The 20,335-nt window shown below is 37.9% G+C and overlaps 3 protein-coding genes across 3 annotated transcripts; 1 reads left to right on the top strand and 2 right to left on the bottom strand.

The window, feature by feature from the left end:
- Window positions 1-7,538: 7,538 nt before the first annotated feature.
- On the top strand, window positions 7,539-10,046 carry LOC103960448 (uncharacterized membrane protein At4g09580). The gene is made up of 4 exons (XM_009372926.3): window positions 7,539-7,931; window positions 8,750-9,020; window positions 9,100-9,270; window positions 9,579-10,046. Exons 1-4 carry the CDS (start codon window positions 7,711-7,713, stop codon window positions 9,702-9,704), a joined length of 789 nt encoding a protein of 262 aa, XP_009371201.1. The 5' UTR covers window positions 7,539-7,710; the 3' UTR covers window positions 9,705-10,046.
- Window positions 10,047-10,608: 562 nt separating this feature from the next.
- Window positions 10,609-13,769, bottom strand: LOC103960449 (RNA-binding protein 34). Its single transcript, XM_009372927.3, has 6 exons — window positions 12,891-13,769; window positions 12,745-12,803; window positions 12,333-12,402; window positions 12,094-12,219; window positions 11,845-11,973; window positions 10,609-11,186 (listed from the first exon to the last, which is right to left on the bottom strand). Exons 1-6 carry the CDS (start codon window positions 13,659-13,661, stop codon window positions 10,725-10,727), a joined length of 1,617 nt encoding a protein of 538 aa, XP_009371202.2. The 5' UTR covers window positions 13,662-13,769; the 3' UTR covers window positions 10,609-10,724.
- Window positions 13,770-15,806: 2,037 nt separating this feature from the next.
- Window positions 15,807-17,698, bottom strand: LOC103960450. The gene is made up of 3 exons (XM_009372928.3): window positions 17,264-17,698; window positions 16,992-17,164; window positions 15,807-16,316 (listed from the first exon to the last, which is right to left on the bottom strand). Exons 1-3 carry the CDS (start codon window positions 17,696-17,698, stop codon window positions 16,184-16,186), a joined length of 741 nt encoding a protein of 246 aa, XP_009371203.2. The 3' UTR covers window positions 15,807-16,183.
- Window positions 17,699-20,335: the final 2,637 nt, after the last annotated feature.

The following is a 20,335-nucleotide window of genomic DNA, read 5'->3' as shown; positions in this document are numbered from 1 at the left end:
ATTATAAATCATGTCTAAAAAGAATTTTGGGGCGTTTTGGTTTATACTAATTAATTCTAATTTAATTATCACTTGGTTTATCACCAACCGAAGCTAATATGACTCGTTTGTCATTATTTTGCTTGCACGATCAACCCCGTTTGGTCGCGATCTATTAAATTAATAAAAAGTGACCTGCAGTCCATTAATATGATAATTAATCCAAAATTATTAACATGAATATCACTTTTGGACATTAACAATTCGATAATTTATTTTTATACTTGGAATCTTTCACATCCTTTCGTAGTCCCGAAGCTCTCACACTTAAGTTCTCGAAGCAACTCAAATCAACTACACTTAAATCAGCATATTGCATTATGAGTTCTTGCAAGAACCTCTCCTTTATGAACTAATCGTTCATAAAATTAAATTGAACATGTAGTTTCATATTTAGTGCCTTCAAAACCCGAAGTTTTCATTCAAAACTTACCACATGAAACTTGGAGCTTTTATGCATAAATTAAACCAATACATGTCTATAGAACCCGAATGTTCTACGATGTATATCTATGGATAACTATATGACTAACCACATTTTTGTTGTACCCTTCATTTTAGGGACATGTCGAACTTGAACAAGCTCGATTTCACCGCTCTAGAGGTATCTAGAAGAAACTACCTAAAGTGGGTTCAAGATGTGAAGCTCCATCTTACTGTAAATGGTATTAGAGCCACCATCGAGGCACCTACCAACAACACACATGTCGATGAAGCTTAGAAAGTTACTGCAATGATCTTCATTTGAAGACACATCCATGATGCTCTGCAAACCGAGTGCCTCGCTAAGGAGGACCCATGTACCTTCTGGCTTACTTTGGCCCACCATTTCGATCACCAGAAAAACATTTACTTGCCTGAAGCAAGACACAACTAGCAGCATCTTCGCTTCTAAGACTTTAAGTCTGTGAATGAATACAACTCTGAAGTTTGTAGAATCCGATCACTTCTAAAGTTCTGTAAAGTGGAATTAACCAAATCAGATCTCTTGAAAAAGACTTATTTGACTTTCCATGCCATCAATATTGTCCTGCAGCAACAATATAGGGCACAGAAGTTTACCAAATTTTCAAATTTCATCTCTGTTTTACTTCTCGCTAAAAAGCAGAACCAGCTTTTGATGAAAAATCATCAAGCTTAACTGACTGGCTCGAACGCCGCGCCTGAAGTACATGCGGCCAATCCTAGCAGCCACAAATGACGCAAAAATCGTCGTGGCCATGGCAATGGGCGGCAAGCCCTACCAAGGGCCCAATGTCAGCAGAATCAAAGCCAACCCAAGGGAGGAAATGTGACCCAAAAGCGCCAACCCCTTGCACCTAAGGCCCCAAACTTTAAGAACAAGGGAAAAGCTACCGTTCAATCGGCTTCTACTGAAATGGACATGTACTATCACTGTAGATCAAATGATCATTGGTCACACATATGCAGAGCTACCCCCGAGGCTATTGTCAAGTATCATTCCCATCGTGAGTCTAACTTTGCACATGCGAAACATCTAGAAGATGCTACTACATCCATAGAGATATCAGATTTTCAGGAAGCATCAGCTTCTATGGACGAATAAATTTTAGACATGTTTTAGGGTGTTTTAACCCTAGTGGCTGGACCCCCCCTAATTTTTACGTTTATGGTTTAATTTTGGACAATTTTTCTAAGTATTTGGAATAATTTGTTTGGTTTTGGTTTGTTTTAAATTATGGATTGTTATTTTATGGATATTATTTCTGAAATTGATTAATTGAATGAATGGAATTATATTTATGCATGTGACCAATTCAATCAATTTATTTCTACGTATGTTTAGTGGGGAAGTTAGTTGTCTGGCTGATAGTGCTACCACACACACCATATTGCGTGAGCGACACTATTTTACTAACTTTGTACCTAAGAAAGCACCTCTGACAACTTTCTCAAGCCCATCCAATTTGATTGAATGATACGGAAATGCCCGTATCATGTTGTCCAATGGTACCATTAAAAAGACCTTCTATTCTCCATGTTCCGGAAGAACGTTGCTTAGTTTTAGAGATATTCAAATAATCAATATCATATTGAAACCACTGAAGATAATGGTTCTAAATTTCTTTGTATCATTTTGTACGAATATGGCTAGAAGCGTATTCACGAGAAGTTTGAACGTCTGCTGAGTAAGTTGTACAACACAACCATTCACGACATAGAAGCCCACCATGTGGCCGGCCTTGTGCTTGATTTCCAGAGCACTTTGCTACTTTGGCATGACCATATGGGACATCCCAAACATGACATGATGCGCCATATCCTTAAATCATCACATAGGCATCATTTACCTCTCTACGTTGGATTCCCGCCATGCAAAGCGTGTTCTTTGGGGAAGTTGAATACTCAACCCTTGATTATAAAGATCATTCACAACCCTCCTAAGTTTCTTCAGATGATTCAAGGAGATATTTGTGGACCTATCCATCCAACATGCAAACCATTTCGATACTTTATGATGTTGGTTGATGCATCGACACGATGGTCACATGTTTGCATGTTGTCCACACACAACGCTATATTTGCGAAACTCTTAGCACAAATTATTAAGCTAAGGGCTCACCACCCTGATTATCCGATTAAGTCGATTCGACTGGATAATGCTTAAGAGTTTACGTCACAGATTTTTTACAATTATTGCATGTCAATAGGGATTGAAATCGAACATCCTGTACTCCATGTTCACACCCAAAACGGCATTGCAGAAGCTTTCATAAAGCGCCTTCAATTGATAGCTTTGACTTTGGTTATGCGAACCAAACTGTCGGTATCTGCCTGGGGCTATGCAATATTGCACATAGCTATAATGGTTTGCCTGAGGTCCACCGTTACCCAACCTCATTCACCATTACAATTGATTATGATTCGCCATCAATTATTCGCTACTTAGAGCCCTTGACAGTGGATCTTTTTACCACACATTTTGCGGATTGTCACTTTGATGAAACAGTCTTCCTGTCGTTAAGGGGAGATAAGCATGCTAACGTCCCTGGAGAACGCCGCGAATTATCATGGTATACTCCCACTATGTCTCATTTAGATCCCCGCACTGCCCAGTCTGAAACTAAGGTGCGACGAATTATAGATCTTCAGAGCATTGCTCAAAGCATGCCAAATGTTTTTACTGATCTAGCTAAGGTGACAAGATCACATATACCTGCTGCAAACGCACCTACAATGATAGATGTACCCTGCGTACGTCTTAATCCTGCCTGGGAAAGCCGAACCGTCCCCGAAGGTGGGGAGGCCATACCTTCCACGTAGCCCGGTACATTGGTGTTTAGCAATCATCTGCTTCGACCCTGAAGCATGGCAGACCCCTTGGTTCAAAGGATTCATAACCCTAGAAGAGGAAAATGGCACCAACTAGTGACCCTAGCTTGAATCCGACCATTGCTCACTCATCTGTTCCAATGCATGAGGTTATTCTAGATTACAGTGATATCAGACAACCCGACCTCCCTAGAATCGCGAAATTTCGGTCCACAACGTAATATTGGATAAGGTTTGGAATCCGAATGAGATCATCGTCAATGATGCATTTGCGTACACAGTAGCTACTAACATCATGCTTAGCGATGACATTAAACCACGTTTTGTTGATGAATGCCGACGTAAAACAAATTGGTCAAACTGGAAACAACCAATCCAGGTCGAACTCGATTTGCTTGCGAAACATAAGGTGTTTGGACCTATAGCTCATACTCTACCACATGTGAAGCCAGTGGGCTACAAATGGATTTATGTGAGGAAGCGTAATGAGAATAATGAAATAGTACGATACAAAGCACGCCTCGTAGCGCAAGGCTTCTCTCAGCGCCCTGGGATTGATTACGAGGAGACGTATTCCTAATGGACGTCATAATGTTCTGTTACTTATTTAGTTTGGTAGTTTCCGAAAAATTGAATATGCAACTTATAGACGTGGTAACCACATATCTCTATGGGAATCTAGTTACGGAAATCTACATAAAAGTTCCAAAAGGACTTCCATTAACTGGTTCAAATAGTTCTAGACCATAGAACACTCTCTCTGTTAGATTGAGAAGATCACTATACAGATTGAAACAATCCGGGCGGATGTGGTATAACCATCTGAGTGAATATTTAACAAGTCAAGGTTTTGTGAACAACAAATTATGCCCATGCGTGTTCATAAAGAAGTCACATTCCATATTTACGATCGTTGCAATTTATGTCGATGACATGAACCTTATTGGAACTCTCATAGAGCTTGAGGAAATTGTCGTTCACTTGAAATAGGAATTTGAGATGAAAGATCTTGGGAAAACTCGATATTGCCTCGGCCTAGAGATTGAGCATTGTTCAGATAGAATCCTAGTACATCAATCGAACTACACCCAAAAGGTGTTGCGATGTTTTAATGAGGATAAAGCGAAGCCTTCGAGTACTCATATGGTTGTTCGGACTCTAGATGCTAAACGAGATCCCTTCCGTCCAAAGGAGGATGAGGAAGATATTTTGGAGCCTAAAGTTCCATACCTAAGTGCAATTGGGGCTTTATTGTACTTGGCTTAATGCACTAGACATGACATCTCCTTTGCTGTTAATCTTTTGGCTAGATACAGCAATGCGTCCACACGTAGACACTAGAATGGTGTTAAAGACATTTTCTGTTACCTCAAGGGTAAGACGGATTTGGGCTTGTTCTACACCCACGAATCCTCAAGAGGTGCCCCCCTCGTTTCTCGGGGTTGATTCCCTCCTTGTTGGTTACGCATATGCTGGATATCTGTCTGACTCACATAAGGCAAACGAGCTATGTCTTTACCATTGGAGACACCGCTATATCTTAGAGGTCTACCAAGCAAACGCTAATTGCGACTTCTTTGAAGCATGCTGAGATTCTCGCCCTGCATGAAGCATCGCGTGAGTGCTTTTGGTTAAGAGCAGTTATGGAACATATTAAAAGCACTAATGGTCTTACTTCCATCATTAACCTTCCTATGACGATCTTTGAAGACAATGCATCGTGTACCAAGTAGTTAAAGAAGGGATACATTAAGGGAGACACCACCAAGCACTTAACACCGAAGTTCTTTTATTCTCATCAACAACAACAGCATCAGAACATTGAAGTTAAGTAAATCCGTTCCCAAGACAACCTGGCCCATCTCTTTACCAAGTCGTTGCCCAAGTCTACTTTTCAAAAGCTTGTCCAAAGAATCGGTGTGTGTAAATTATCTGAGACTCGTATTCACCCGTTGTGTCGCCGACTTCAACAATTGTTCTACCTTATCTGCTGAAGATCTGATGCAATGTTTTGTTTGAGTATTTACACACTCAAGGGGGAGTGTTGCATTAATATTTGGAATAGGAATGTGCTTGTGGAAATTCTAGTGTATCTCTTTTATATTCCCTTTAGTAGTTAATATCCTATTAGAGTTGTAATCCTAAAAGGGTAAGCATTTAACATATCCTACTACTATAAATAAGGGCACAATGGGGTGCTACAATACACACCTCACAATTAAATCTCTCTTTTATCTCTCTTGTTGTCGCCAACCTCCACTCTCCATTCCCTTAGAATAGCTCAGTTAAATAGGCCTACAACTAACTTATTTTTATGAACATTTTAATCTAAAATTATTTGAATTTCGATAAGTAATCTAAATTCATACAAATACATAGTTATTTATAAAATTTTAAGTTAAATTTGATTTAAATCATTTTTAAAATAGTTTTAGACGTTCGATTGAATTTTGGGTCGTCAAATTTTTTTTACCATTAGATTTGATCTCATTTGACCATAGCCGTTAGATTATAAGTAAAAAATAAAAATAAAAGAAATATGACAGTTGGGTGGGTCCAGAATAATTTAAATCAGGCTTAAATCCTAAAGGGAATCTAGCCCAAAGATATATTTTCTCCCCAAGACTTATTTTAGCTCAATGGTTGGAGATGGTTTGGGGGGGGTTTTAAAACTTATATTTTAAGATTTATCCCATGGGTTGGAGATGGTCTAAGGGGAAGGGGTAGACTTAGCCTCACAATGGGCTAGCAATGTGTTTTGAATTCACTTTTGGCGATAATCGAACTTAAGACCTCTCACTTTCAAGCGAAGATGAATACCACTATATCGTAGTACTAAGTAGCCATATGCACACTATTAATTTGGTAAAAAAAAAAATTAGTGTCCTTATTAAATTATTGTGATTAATACAATATAAGATTTAAACTTTTCATTTAGAGTAAACTGACAATCTCCCCTCAACTTTCATCTAACTTTCGATTTACCCCCTAAACTTTTAAATTGGAAAATCAAAGACTTAAACTAATTTTTTTTTGCTGATTTCTCTAGTGTTGTTGGTTTTTCATTCATTCCATCCAAATTTCTATTAAATGAAAGCACATGCACAACATGTGAGAGTGGTTCAATCACTTCCTTCTTTAAAATAATTAAAAATCCTAGATTTCTAAAATGTTGACCTGTGCAAATCTATGTGATTCTATAGCTTTTGCGTTTGAAAGTCTAGCGAAGTGACGTTTTTGTTTCAAATGAGAGTCATGTGGTGTGCACGTGATAAAAGTTAACGTTAATTTGGATATAATCTATGGAAAACTAACTGTAAGGGAAATTAGCCAAAAAAATTAGTTTAAGTCCTTGATTTTCGAATTTAAAAGTTCAGGGGGTAAAAGGTTAAGGAAAAAATCTACATCTTACTCTAAATAAAAAGTTAGTTGCTATTCTCCTAATTTAAGTTTTATCTAAAAGCCAAACTAAAAATTGTTGTACCAAAATTGCTTTAAAAGAAAAATATAATCTATAAAACGAATAAATTTTATAAAAAAACTTCATAATTAAAACCTTTTTAAACTATCATACTTCAAAAAAAAAAAATCATACGAATCAGAAATCATTTATGTATTCAAATATACTGAACAAAATCGAGGAGTTGAGTACCAAATATCATATACATAATTCATCTATTTATATGATACATTTTGATGTTTGAACTTCCTCAAAAAAAATAATTATTATTACTTGTACTGAAAATTAAAAAATTAAATGTTTTAGATTATAAAATTTATACAATAAAAATACAAGATATTTGTATTTTTATAGGGAATTGTTATTGACACTCTAAATTTCTCATTCTACACTCACAAACTTTCTATATTTAGAAAAAAAAATACACTTGTGAGAAGTGTAGAATGAGATTTTTGGAGTGCCAATAACACTTCCCTTTTTATATAGAGATACAAGTATTATTATTTTAAAGGAAAGCTAATGAAAAGGGGTTGAAAACTTTAAATTTTAATGATAAGGACAAAATAAAGGGTAAAATAAATAGTACCAAGATTGACTTTTTAGTATAAAAATATAATTTTTCGTTAAAATAAACAGTACCGTTGATTTTTCGTTAAAACTCCCTTATTTTAATAGTAATTAACATCGTTTTCCAATTTGCATGTAACTTGTATTGGGAAGAATGAGTTGGTTTAGTAGGAACCAGCGAATATCCTTTCTTTCGTTTTTGTCTCTCTTCCCTCTCTCTTCAACACCGTAAAACAGCAGAGGAGAGAGAAGAAAGAAGAGAAAAGGGGCTCCTTGATTTTCATCCTCTCTAACTTTTCCCGAGAAAAATTGCAGAAAGAGAAAGAGGAAAGGGAAATTTAGAGAGAGAGATGGAGAAGAGAGACGACAATGGGGTGGACGTGAAGGTGGTTGGTGGGGGAGTGGGACCCAATAATAGTAAGTTCCCGTTGAGCTTCTGGGAGGTGGCTGTGGCTTCCACCGTCGTATTGGGCTTCTTGTTTGGCCTTCTGGGTGTTTACCTGACCATGCCCGCATCGGATTACAGCTTCCTCAAGCTTCCCCGTAGCCTCCAGGAGCTTCAAATCCTCAGGTACTTTTTTGAATAAAATTTCTTATAAATTTCCCATGAATCTGAATTGGGTTTTTAGGATTGAATTTTCCAGGAAAAGCCACGAATTTTAATGGGAAATTTGTGGGTTTCTAATGCATGCGATATCAATCTGGGATTATTATGTTAGTTTTTAGTTAATTATGGATTTTCACCTCTTAATGCAAACTAATTAGGAAAAAAATCATGTCTCAAAATTTATTTTTTAGGAAGAGACCTGATTTTTGCATGGATCCATATTCTTGAAGCATTTTATTTTCGCAAATCGTTTTCTAGGATTTGAAATTAATGAATAGAATATTGCTTTCTCCTTATCTGCGTTGGCCTTTTCTTTTCTTGAACGTTATGCACCAGTATTCGTCTGAGCGAGTTTTGATTCGGGCTTTTGATTTGTGTTCTGAGGAATTTGATAGAACCGCGTGCAACTGTTACATTAGTTAATTTTGTTTTTCATTGGTTATGGTATCAATGAAGGATACGGGGTAATGCATTAGTGCGACCTTAATGTGTAAGGGAGGAGAGATTAATGCTGAACATGGAATGTTGCATTATTGTGAGCTTAAACTTTTAAGTTTGATGACTCTTCTACTCACATTTTGCGAAACGTTTTAAATTGCATTGTCGGAAAAAGTTATGAACTTGGTTGAGTGTAGCCGTGTACTCCCCTAGTTGATGACCGATGCGTTGTGTTTTGTTCCAGCTGCGTTTGCTCCATTTATAGATAAATTGTTGAATATGATTTTAATGGTATTATGCGGTTCTATTTATTTTGTTTTCTGTCATTGTCTTCTTCTGGTTAGAGTTCACCTCGAGGACTACACAAGTGACTACACCGCGCAGGTTCTGTTAGGGTACTGCATGGTTTATATATTCATGCAGACTTTCATGATCCCTGGTACTGTATTTATGTCCTTGCTTGCCGGTTCCCTTTTTGGAGTCTTCAAAGGTGTAGCTTTGGTGGTGTTTAACGCCACTGCTGGTGCATCTTCTTGTTATTTCTTGTCAAAGCTGATCGGGAGGCCCATTGTCATCTCTCTTTGGCCTGACAAGCTGCAATTTTTCCAAAACCAGGTATATTCAAATGTTTTCATATCTCCCATTGATACTTTTAACTTCCAAAATGAGTGAATCATTATTGTTTTTCTTCCAGGTAGCTAAAAGAAGGCAGGGACTGTTGAACTATATGTTGTTTCTCCGATTAACTCCGACCTTGCCTAATACATTTATTAATCTTGCTTCACCAATAGTTGATGTGCCTTACCATATTTTCTTACTGGCAACTTCAATTGGTCTGATACCAGCTGCTTACGTCACTGTCAGGGTATGTATCCTGCACTTCAAAAAGTTGATTAAATATTGAAGTTTAGTTGTTGTCTAAGAACATCAGACGTCTATGCAACACCTGAAGGGTTCTATGGCCATATGATCCAAAATAAAAATCAATATCTTTTTTTCCATTTTTGTTATAGAGGAAGATAAATACAATATACCTTCCTCTCGACGCCATCTCAATCCACATTTTGACTACTGCAGAAAAATATATAATTATCTGCGTGGTCTCGTCTACGTATGCTCTACTCGATAGTCACTGGTTGTGCCTGTGTACTTGACTCTGTTTTCGTGCTGCAGGCTGGATTAGCTCTTGGAGAGTTACGATCCCTTGGGGATCTCTATGACTTCAACTCGATAGCCACCTTGTTCTTCATTGGAGTTGTCTCAATTACTCCCACCCTAGTGAGCAAGAACAAAGCATAGTATTTCACTTACTGAACTTTGCTTGGTGTACATGAGGACCTTGTTCTGCTTGCAGCCGTTTGGGTAGCTCTGTACAGATGAGCATCAAGAAATTGCAATACAAAGGTATTACTGCCTCGTTATGTAGAAGGCGTGTCCGTGTCCTTGGATGGAATTTGTTGACTGTCATGTTTCATTCGGGCTGTGGGTTTGGGGTTAAATGTGTATGTAACTTCGATTTCAGTGGTAAGATGTTATAGGGTATGTGTATCATCATCAACAAAAATGTGAAGGCATTCTCTAGTCAATTTCTGACTTGACGCAGCTCTAGTGTTGAATAATGAAAGTTCCAAGATGATATTAGTATTGTTTTTCATAAACGTAACGACTAAGCCGTAGGAATGAGGTTGACGTAACCGCCCTTCGGCAATGTTTACAATTTCGACGGTTTTTGTCGATGCAGGCTGCCTGGTATAACCAAAGAAAGGTAGCAAGTGCTTCATAATAAAGCACTTATGCTTAAAATGCTTAGCGGGTAAGCAGGAAGAACATTTGTTCTCACGATTCCTTGTCAAATTTGGCTTAATGATTGAGTTTGAAGTTGGGAAGGCATTAAAGCATCTAAAATTGCTTCCTTTCATATTCTTAATGTGAAAGGAATTCCGCTTAATTGGTTCCTTTCATATTCTTAATGTGAATACAAAGAGAGGTGGCTTTCCTATTCATTTTAGCTTCACACGCCCCTCTTGATTTCAAATCAATTAAAAACGAAGATCAAATTAAACAGGAGCGTGTGGGAGAGTAAAAATGGCGTGTGTTTATCATTACCGGGAATGACCTTCTTTGTCAGCCCTAATCTTCCAACCTAACTGTTGCCACGGATTCCAATCCACGTCTCTATCAAAAGATTGGGAACCAGTGCAAGGAAAATAAAATGGGAAAATTATAAGGAAAACCATATCACCAATTTGACAATTAATAGCTTGTACAACAAATAAAAACTTGGAAAACGTACACATTTCGTAATGTTAATGTATATTCCTACCTATATTTCATGAATTTCTTTTTCTGCTGGGAGCTATCTGGAGTCCGGCTATCAAGCTTACGCTTTGTACCTGTTTGTTTTGAAGCAGCGCCACCTTTCAGTGCTTCTTTAGCCTTTCTCGCAGCAACAGATGGTCGTTTATCTTTCCGTTCTTTCGGCTTCACTCCACTTGGTGATTTTGATTCAAACTTATCTGGTCTACTGCCCTTTGCATTGAACTTCTTTTGGACACCAGGCTTACCTGCACGCAGGCCCTGGTAAGATGCCCTTGAACTCGACTTGTTAAAATCTGGACTCCTCGAGTCCACAGCTCGCTTTTTGGCTGAAGAATTAGCTTCTGATGCTGATGAGGGGTTCTTTCTCTTAGTTGGGGTGGACTCTGGTTTTGCATGAGACAGCCTGAGCTCCCGATCCCCAAGCTTCAAGTTTCGCTTCTTAACGACCAAATTTGCAGTTTCCTGGATGCCCAAATTGACAGACAACACATAATGTACCGTATCAGATGATACGAATTGAAAATAGGTGTACCTTGAGAAACTTACAGCATATACAAATTTAGCTACAGAGTTTCGCAAACAAAGTAATTTATATAGTTTAGTCAACTATGCACGTATTCAATTCCAAATACTCTTAATTTTGAAATGAAATATTCATGCTACAAGAAGGTTCGGGATAAAATATAATCATACACTTACAGAAACTACTCCATCAATAATTTCTTATTTCTATCCTCAGTCCAACTTTAAGATAAATACAAATAAAGATAATGGCAGGAAACACCTTAGCATCCCAATATGCATATTTAAAGAATTGATTGTAGTCATTCTTTTGCTAAATTAACGTCATTATATACTTACCGCCAAACTGCCATAGTAACAAATTTATATTTTTAGGGTTGAAAAGACAAATGTTTCACATATGTTCCAGGAGACAACCGGGGGTCCTATTGACATCCCCATGAGGACTATCATTAAAAAGGTAGAGCACGCCATCCAAGAAGAAAATGAATAGAATCAACTAAGCAACCACATATCTGAGTTCAAAATGCATGACATTGTAACAAAGAATTATTGACGGTAAATAGGGTTTGATAAACTGTTGGTGAAAATCACATACCCTTGTTCTAAACAAAACATAAGCAATGCCCTTTCCGATACCATAATTAGGATCCCTGATTATGCGAATAGCTTCAACGCTGGATCCAAGATTGTTGATACCACAAAACAACTGATAAACTTCTTCATCCTGCAAAAGAAAAGAAATTGTTGTCCACATATTGCAACTAAAAGTGTGCAACAAAAAGCAAATTGGGAGGTGGAAAGTTCCAAAAAGAAGCAGAAAAGAAATCCTAGCAGAGCAATTCACCTTTACATCAAATGGAAGGTTACCCACAAAAACTGTTCTCGTGTGATCATAAACAGTAGCACTCTCCCCTTTCAGCTTCTTACGAGGTGGGCAAGCCCTGTCAACACGGATATGATGTCCTTCAACCTACATCAACATGCATAACAAGTCAAGGTACAAGATCAACAACTTCAGCTTTACTGTACGAAAGAGCTTGTGCAGAATGATACCAATCACCCAACTTCATGCAAATAACATACCACAGCCATGTTATGGGACAAAGAAGCCTGTGCCGATTCCTCGGTTTTGAAAACAATGTAGGCATTAACGCTGCAACACAAAATCTGTTATTTCAAAAGCAATCGTAAATCGCTTAAATTTGAAATTTTCATGTCAACAAGTATCAAAAGTCTAAAATCTACATCATTTTACTTACTTTTAACAACTTAAAGTCACACCAAATTAAATAACAAATTGGTGACTGAGGGAGCCAACCTTCCAATGTAAGGCTTTATTTGAGCTACGATAGATTCCAATAGTACACCTAGAACCTATAGCCCCAACCCACAATCTGATTGTAAATTGGAATCAGGGCCTTACGTGCTTCAAAAACGCTTATAAATGCAACAAGCAGTTCCCAAACCAACTGACTAAGTGATGCGAAATGATTACCTGTCAGCTTTATCATGGATTTGTTTTGTGAGTATTGCTCCCTTTCTGGGCCTTTTGGTCTGAACAAAAAGAACCAAATGTACAAAATCAGCAACCAACAATACATTTATATCCACAGTTTGCAAACAAGAAGTCACAAAACTCACATCCAAAATTGGCACGGATCGAATCCTCACAGACTCCACCTCTCCAAATTTAGTGAACTCCTTCATCAAAGCTTTTTTCTTGACCTTCAAGGGCAAATTTCCAACAAAAACAGTCCTCAAGAGCTTACTCTCGTCGTCGAAACCTTCGTTGGAAACCAACATATCAGCTGGATTATCAACTGTCTTCCTCTTCTCTCCAACAATCCTCTTCTCCTTGTCCCCATCCTCCTCGCCCTCCTTCACGCCGTACTTCTTCACCTCATATTCCCTCTCAACTTCATCCCTTTTCCTCTTCCTCCCATCCTTCTTCTTCGTCACCGCATTCGTCGTCTCGGAGGGTTCATCATTTTCCTGTCTTGACAACCCTTCTAACTCAGAGCCCAAATTAGGGTTTTCAGAATTGAGCGTTTCCGGCAGTTTATTTTTCTTTGGTTTTTCGCCCTCCAACTCCACAGGACTCTGTGGAGCTTCTTCATTAATCAACCCGGAAGCCGCCTTTTCTTTGTTCTTCCGCTTCCGTTTCTGCACCTCGCCGTCCCCGTCATCGCCATTGTTCTCAGACTCGCCATTATTGGTGGTCTCAGCAGGTTGAGAAGGGGCAACAAGCCCAAACCCGGATTCCTGGTTCTTCCTCCTGAAGGGGTTGCTCTCGGAGAAGATGGCAGGGGCGGCGTCGTGGCTGGCGGCGTCGCCGAATAGGGTCTTGAAGACGTCGGACTGAGCTGCTGAAACGGCGTCGGTTTCTGGGTCCTTGGGTTTCCTCCTACCCATTGTATTTGGTTTGAAGGAACTTTGAGAAATCAATCAGGACGCAGAGAGAAAGCGCAAGTTCTTTAACTTCAAAGCGTTGCAGGCAGAAAAGGGAAGCTGGGCTTCGAAACCCTAGAGTCCTCTTATTTTAAATCAGGAGGGAGTGTTTGAAAGTGGTTGCAAGAGAGTGGGCCGGATCAAGTTAAGACTTCATAAATTGGGTGGGCTGAGAGATCAAATGGGCCCAAAGATAAAACTGCATAGACAAGTAGGTGCATTTTCACGAGAGATTTTCGGGTGTATTTGAAACACCATCATGTGTTAATAAATCAACCTTGTCTTCCTCTCATATAGTAAGACCTGAAAAAAATACACCACATGGCAAGTGATTTTCCTCTTCATACCTTCTGCTAAAACCTGGAGGGGCGAAAAATAAGAATGAGTGGGCCTAAAAAAAAATTTTTGTAAAGACCTTTTCGAAAACATAATAATCCCTCGCCATTAAACGACTATAGTTTCCAAAATATACATACTAAGTATAGTATAAAAGTACTTACCAGAGCCAGCGGTATCTCAAGAATTCAATATGGCACAATATTTCCTTGGTTCTAAGCTTCCAAAATTTCTGGGAAAATCCTCCATTCGTCCTAACAGCTTCTAAACCCTATTAAAATGCGTCCAAACCTTGAGATTGTTCACTAATAATGAAAAAGGTAAGGGAGAGAAAGGTCCTAACGCTTACCTTGGTCGAGATCGATGAGAACTCGTCGAAGAAGATGGTGAACAGTGGCAATGGCCACTGTGCAGTGCAAGCTCCACGCCTGGGTTTGATGTTCAGGGTCTGAGCTTAACAAAGATAAGGAAGGTCAACAAGCGGTGGTGGTCTGATGGTCTAACTCGTCGGAGTAATCAAGTGGTGGTGGTTCGGTGTTATTGTGCATGGTGAATGCAGAGAGAGTCAACAATCTCACAATATGATGGTCAACGAAAGTCAACAATCTCGCCTCTAGGGGCATTTTCATCAAATCACTCATTTAAAATTAATTAAATTGTAAACTTAGGGACGGGTTGTTACAAGTGTGACTTCAATTGTTCACATTTAATATTTTAGGGCTCGTTTTGAAGTGCTTTTAAAATGACTGAAAGTGTTTTTAATGAAAATACTTTTGAAATCAATCCTTAATAAAAATCACTGGGCTCGTTTGAAAAGTGTTTTTAAAATGATTGTAAGCGCTTTTGGAAAAAATATTTTTAGAACCAATTCTTACTAAAAATTTAAGAAAATCTTGGAAAAGCACTTGAAGTGCTTTTAGAACCCAAAAATATTATTTAAAAGCGCTTTCAGTTATTTTAAAAGCAATTCCAAACGAGCTTTAAGTAGATCCTACAAAAACACTTAAAGTATTTCTTGCAAGAACACATAAATCAATTTAGGGCCAGTTCATAGATTTAAAGAGACCCAGGGCAAGGCCAAGAATAATGCCCTTGTATAGGTCCACATAAGAAATTTTATTGTTTTTTATTCAGACATATGAAAAAAGGGTCCTCATGACTGAACTCTTAACCAAGGTTTTAAAAACATTAGGCGCTAATTGGGCGGCAAGTCGAAGCCTAGTGCCTAGACGGCTAGACGAGGTCTAAGCGAGGGGGGCTTAGGTGGATTAGGCGGATTTAATAAAAATAAAAATAAATAAATATTTTAAAGGACCAAATACTATTCATTCCATCAAGTTACTGTAGCTCTCCTTCATCACCAGTGAAGTATTGAACAGTCAACCTTGACAACCGCTCTACTGAATTCTAAGTTTCATCTTCAATGTTTGGCTCTTGGAAACTCAACCTTAGTCAACGGTTAAAAAGCTATTTTTCTTTCTCAGGTTGTCCTCCTTAGTTCTTTCCCACCGCTGTTGGCATAAACATATGCTTGTAAACTAATTTTGGTGCCCCTCAAGATTTGGGGCCCTGTGCAGCCGGCTGTTTGCCCTGCCCCAGGGCTGGTCCTGAATCAATTTCATCAAAAATGCTTTCAATTATTTTAAAAGTACTTTCAAATAAGGTCTTGTTTGACGTCCCAAAAGTTCAAAACTTCAAATGGAATAAGAAGCCGTTAGCATGAATGAAGGCAAAGTATTACAAAGTCTATGCATTCGATAAGATACAGAAAAGTGACAGATTAGAATACATTATAATTTTATTTATAAACATTTACAAGGAAAGCAGACAAGCAAATGAAATTAACACATTCAACCTTCACTTAGCAAGCTAAAGATTTCAGCCGGGTAAGTAAGCACATTCTACATATTACATACATATGCTATGTATTTAGCACATATACATGTTTATTTCTTGTTCTTCAAGTTAAGTAGTGGTTATAGTTATACTTCGACAGTAAAAGCCTTTCTCATAAAACTGGTACCTCCCGTCTTCTTTTTCTTTTGCCGTTTTTACCAACATCAGGAACGTTGGGAATTGAATTCCCGGGAACGCGAGTGGCGTGGTTGAACTCTCTTTGTCGAATTCGCGGTCTACTTCATCCAACAGAGTTAAAATGCAGGAACCAGAGCCGGCACAGATGAGGCTTGAGTTCCGTCGTCAATGTTGATTTCTTCATTGTCGTCTTCGTTTTCGTCTTCCTCTGCTTCCCACATGAAGCTAGCGAAGGACCCCAACACCATGCTGCATTAAACATAACATACACAGACAAATCAAACTTTTTTCTTACGCTTAGGAAAAGACGACGCTTCCAAATTCGGCAAAGCTCTGAGCGCTTTATTTCTTAATCTTATTTACTAGTTTAAACAAATGATAGAAAAAAAAAATTAAGAATTAAAACAAGCAAATATTCAATTTTCGGTGAATTTAAGTTAAGTAGACGTGACACACTTTAAAGAGTATATTGACATAAATTTATAAAGATAAACTTATTGTTCTGAAAAATAGTTTATGGAATTAAGTTTGGAAGATAAAATAGTATAGTTTCATTCGCAAAATTAGTGGTTTATGGGTAAAAGAATTGACAATATAATACTACATGGAAGTCACGTGATTTAAAATGTCGAAAAATTGGACAGAATTGTTTAGAGATTAATATCGAAAAGAATAACTTTAGAGACTTAATCTATGCTCGAGTAATAATTCAGCAACAAAATCGACAATTTATCTTTATTTTTAGAGAAAAATTGATATAAAATCGAAAAACAAAATACTAAAAACATCGAACATTTTTATTTGTTGAACTAAAAACACCAAACTAAATTCCTTGCTTGGGTAGATAATCTCTCGTATATTATCTACCAAGCAAGAGAGTTTGAAAAAAATAAAAATAAATAAAATAAAATAAAAGCCACATACCAATCGTCAGGGGAGGCAGAAACAGCCTGATCAAAGTAAGATTTAGCCCGTTCCTCATCTCTCTGCGTCTCCCAGATTAGCTTTCCGTAGAGCGACAACAAATCACCGTCTCCCGGACTCTCCAATATCGCCCTACAATAGCACTCCTCCGCCCCTACCGCATCCTTCTCCACCTAATCCAAATCATTCAATCATTTTTATCATCTTTCTTTTCTCATTAATCATAATTAATTTGCAGATCAATTTGATAATTTGATTAATTAATCAATTACCTCGTGCAAGAATTTCCCGTAGTTCCTCAGCAGCAACGGATCGCCGGGGTTTGACTTCAGCATCTCTTGATAATACGCTCCAATCTTCCTCTGCTCGCCTTCCTGCACCGTTACAGTATTCCCTCCGCAATCGCCGCCGCCAGGAACCAGCTCCTCCGTCGAAATTCCACTTCCCGCCAATTTACCAGCGTAACTCGCCGGCAGAGCTCGAAATCCGTCGGACGCCGATTGCAGAACGTTGCTCTCCGACAGAGATCCCCGGATCATCTTATCTCGGCGGCGATTGACGTCGAAATGCAGGGAGATCATGGGAGATCCGACGGTGCTCCTCTCGCCGGAGAAAACGCTCGAGAGCGAGTCGTTCCGGGCTAGGGACACTCTAGGCGAGGCGGAAACCGCCGGTGACCGGAGCGCAAAAGAACCGGTTCGAATCATGACTGCTAATTGAAGCTTTTGCCTACTTTGCAGTGTCTGAGCAAAGTGTGAGACTTCGTAGTTTTTCTCTCTGCTTTTTGCAGAGAGATCCGTGAAGTGAAGGCCTGTATATATAATTCACTCTGCGCCGTTGGATGCGCTGACGGGGTTGACTTGGGGTGGTACGGGATGATGACACGTGTCGAATTTGCACGTGAGGCTGGCTAGCGAGTAGTGAGTAAGCCACTCCGATGGGGAAGGCGGGAAGATCGTGAATCAGGTAAGGAACGAAGCAGTGCCAAGTGCACGTTTCACGACAAATCTTTGTGGTCCCCTCCGTGTATTCCAAAGGTGGAAAGAGGCCTTTCATCAAAGTCCACCAAAGTACATAATTCAGACTTTTGAAATTTGATCTAACGATTACAAATAGATATTCATTTTAAAAGTTATAGTAACTTTAGTCGTTGGATCAAATTTCAAAGGTCCAGATTGTGTGCCTTGGTAGATTTCATCAAAGGGATCCAAATGGATCCCTTTCCTCCCAATGTAATAATAAAATTAGTTAGACACTTCGAAAATTTATTTCAACTAATTGTAATATGATTTGGTGTACATAGTTTTGTTCCGAAATACTAAAAATGTTCTCCTAGTATCATCGTCTAGTTAATAAACCATTAAATCATCTTCAACAGAGATGTTAAGTGTAAAACATCAAAATGATATTTGATGACTTATGGATCAATTTGACATTTTGTACAATCATTTGGTCCACCCGATATATTAAATAAAAATGTGATTCTATAATTTTTATCATCTCTTTATGGTACAATTATTAACATAGCCTATAAAATATTTGGAACAGACAACAACATTTAGTATGAATTGCATCCCACTTATTAAAAAAATTTATCAAATCAAACAAATTTTGTTTTCAAGCAGCCAAATTCTGTTCAAAAAATAAAAAAAATCCCCGATGGTAATGGGACAGACAGGAGGACCCCTTCCTAGATTATCCGCATCTGACCGTGTGATGAAAAGTAACTGAGATTTCACGTTACCTATTTTTTGGTCGCTCAGAAGTTTTGGCATAAATTCTGTGTTCCCATCCCAGCATATGGTTTTGGCATAATTTCTGTGTTCCCATCCCTGCCCCATGCCGTTGGTTTTTATAAAATAAGGTACAAGAATTTGCCAACACTCACATACGGTTGCAACTTGGATAGAAATATTCGACCCTGACCGATCGTGAGCCGATAAGTTCCAAAGTATCTTGTCCAATCCAAATTCGACATCAAAAACCTAAAAAATATGAGAAGAATTGGATACAAATTGAAATGTATTTGAATATTCCGAATCTCAGAAACTTGCCTAATTCCATTACATACACTTAATTATGTTTTAAATAGGTATCCTTGCTATATATTGTACAAAATACTCAAATATAAACAAAATCGGATATTCACATTCGAAACTTTTCAAATGAAAACATATAACTCCATGAATATATATTATGTAGAGAGAGCGTGGTGATGATGATATATTATGTAATCTTGGTATGGATGAAGCCAAATAACTCCCACAACTACGAAATTTCGGAATTGATCCGATCTCGAAAGTTCAAATTCGCCAAGAGTATATTTTGAGATTCTGATCCCAAAATTCTGTGATATTCATATCCAAAACTTTTTGAATTGGAATTAAAAACATGCATTTCTAATCCTAAAGAGCTAAAAATTAAGAAAACACTCACAATTTCCTTTATTTCCAAGAGTATATTTTGTCTGTAGTTGCCGAGACAGTGGAACGGTGCGTTTATCCTAACCCAATGCACTTAGGGAAGGTCCCACCTGCTCCACGTGGATTTATAGCCCCATCTGATATCAAGTGACAATTTCCTTTATTTCACTTTAGGATAATTATTTCAATATTTCCGAACACGAGTCAGTCGACATATTATATGTCATGATTTAAAAGAAAGTGACTAAATATAATTTTTATTTAAATCATGACATATGGAATACTGATTTATGTTTTGAATGGATGGATGGAAAAATCTCTCCCACTTTAGGTCATGATTCATAAAACTTACATAGTACATGTACAATATTATTGTGAAGTTTCATGTTAACAAAATAAAAATGTGTAAACTTTTGTTTAAACATATTTTACTTTTGACACGAGACATCACGCGGCGCTATTCTAATGGCATGTAAGTTCTTGTCTCATAAAACACTTGTAAAGAAGAAGATTTCTAACCGTTAGGTAAATCGTCTAATTATTATTACCTTGTTACTTTTGACAAACAGAAGAAGACAAATGCACACCAAGAATTTCGTATATAGCTAGAATGACCTTTACAAATTGCAAATGCTAATTCGTTAAGAATTAATCAAGTTGAAGCTATAGCGTCACCATTCGTTGGAATCAAAATATCTGCGAGATCCGGGTCCCAATTTGTGTCGATTAAACAAACAGTTGAAATTTCCAAAAGAATACATTCTCGAAGAGTATCTAAATTGATAAAGAGAAGAATAGTAGTGTCACTTGTAAAGAAAAGACAAAAGAAAATAGATCGACTTTTAACGGGTCAATGACAAATCCCAAAATCAACTTAACAAAGTGGGGTTTATCTTATCTCCTAATAAATTATTTCAAGTT

Source organism: the organism of the source record quoted next, unplaced genomic scaffold, assembly GCF_019419815.1.
Source record: "Pyrus x bretschneideri cultivar Hongxiangsu unplaced genomic scaffold, Pyrus_bretschneideri_v1 Contig34, whole genome shotgun sequence".
NCBI lineage: Eukaryota > Viridiplantae > Streptophyta > Magnoliopsida > Rosales > Rosaceae > Pyrus > Pyrus x bretschneideri.
The sequence above is the reverse complement of the archived record's forward strand: the minus strand, read 5'-3'. Positions and strand labels throughout refer to the sequence as shown.

Coding starts and splice junctions, on each gene's coding strand:
- LOC103960448 (XM_009372926.3), top strand. CDS start 7,711: ATGGAGAAGAGAGACGACAATGGGGTGGACGTGAAGGTGGTTGGTGGG. Junction 7,932..8,749: donor CAGGAGCTTCAAATCCTCAG/GTACTTTTTTGA, acceptor TCTTCTGGTTAG/AGTTCACCTCGAGGACTACA. Junction 9,021..9,099: donor TGCAATTTTTCCAAAACCAG/GTATATTCAAAT, acceptor TTTTTCTTCCAG/GTAGCTAAAAGAAGGCAGGG.
- LOC103960449 (XM_009372927.3), bottom strand. CDS start 13,661: ATGGGTAGGAGGAAACCCAAGGACCCAGAAACCGACGCCGTTTCAGCA. Junction 12,804..12,890: donor GATCCGTGCCAATTTTGGAT/GTGAGTTTTGTG, acceptor CTTTTTGTTCAG/ACCAAAAGGCCCAGAAAGGG. Junction 11,187..11,844: donor ATGTTTTGTTTAGAACAAGG/GTATGTGATTTT, acceptor TTGGGCATCCAG/GAAACTGCAAATTTGGTCGT.
- LOC103960450 (XM_009372928.3), bottom strand. CDS start 17,698: ATGATTCGAACCGGTTCTTTTGCGCTCCGGTCACCGGCGGTTTCCGCC. Junction 17,165..17,263: donor ACGGGAAATTCTTGCACGAG/GTAATTGATTAA, acceptor GATTTGGATTAG/GTGGAGAAGGATGCGGTAGG. Junction 16,317..16,991: donor TCTGCCTCCCCTGACGATTG/GTATGTGGCTTT, acceptor TGTTTAATGCAG/CATGGTGTTGGGGTCCTTCG.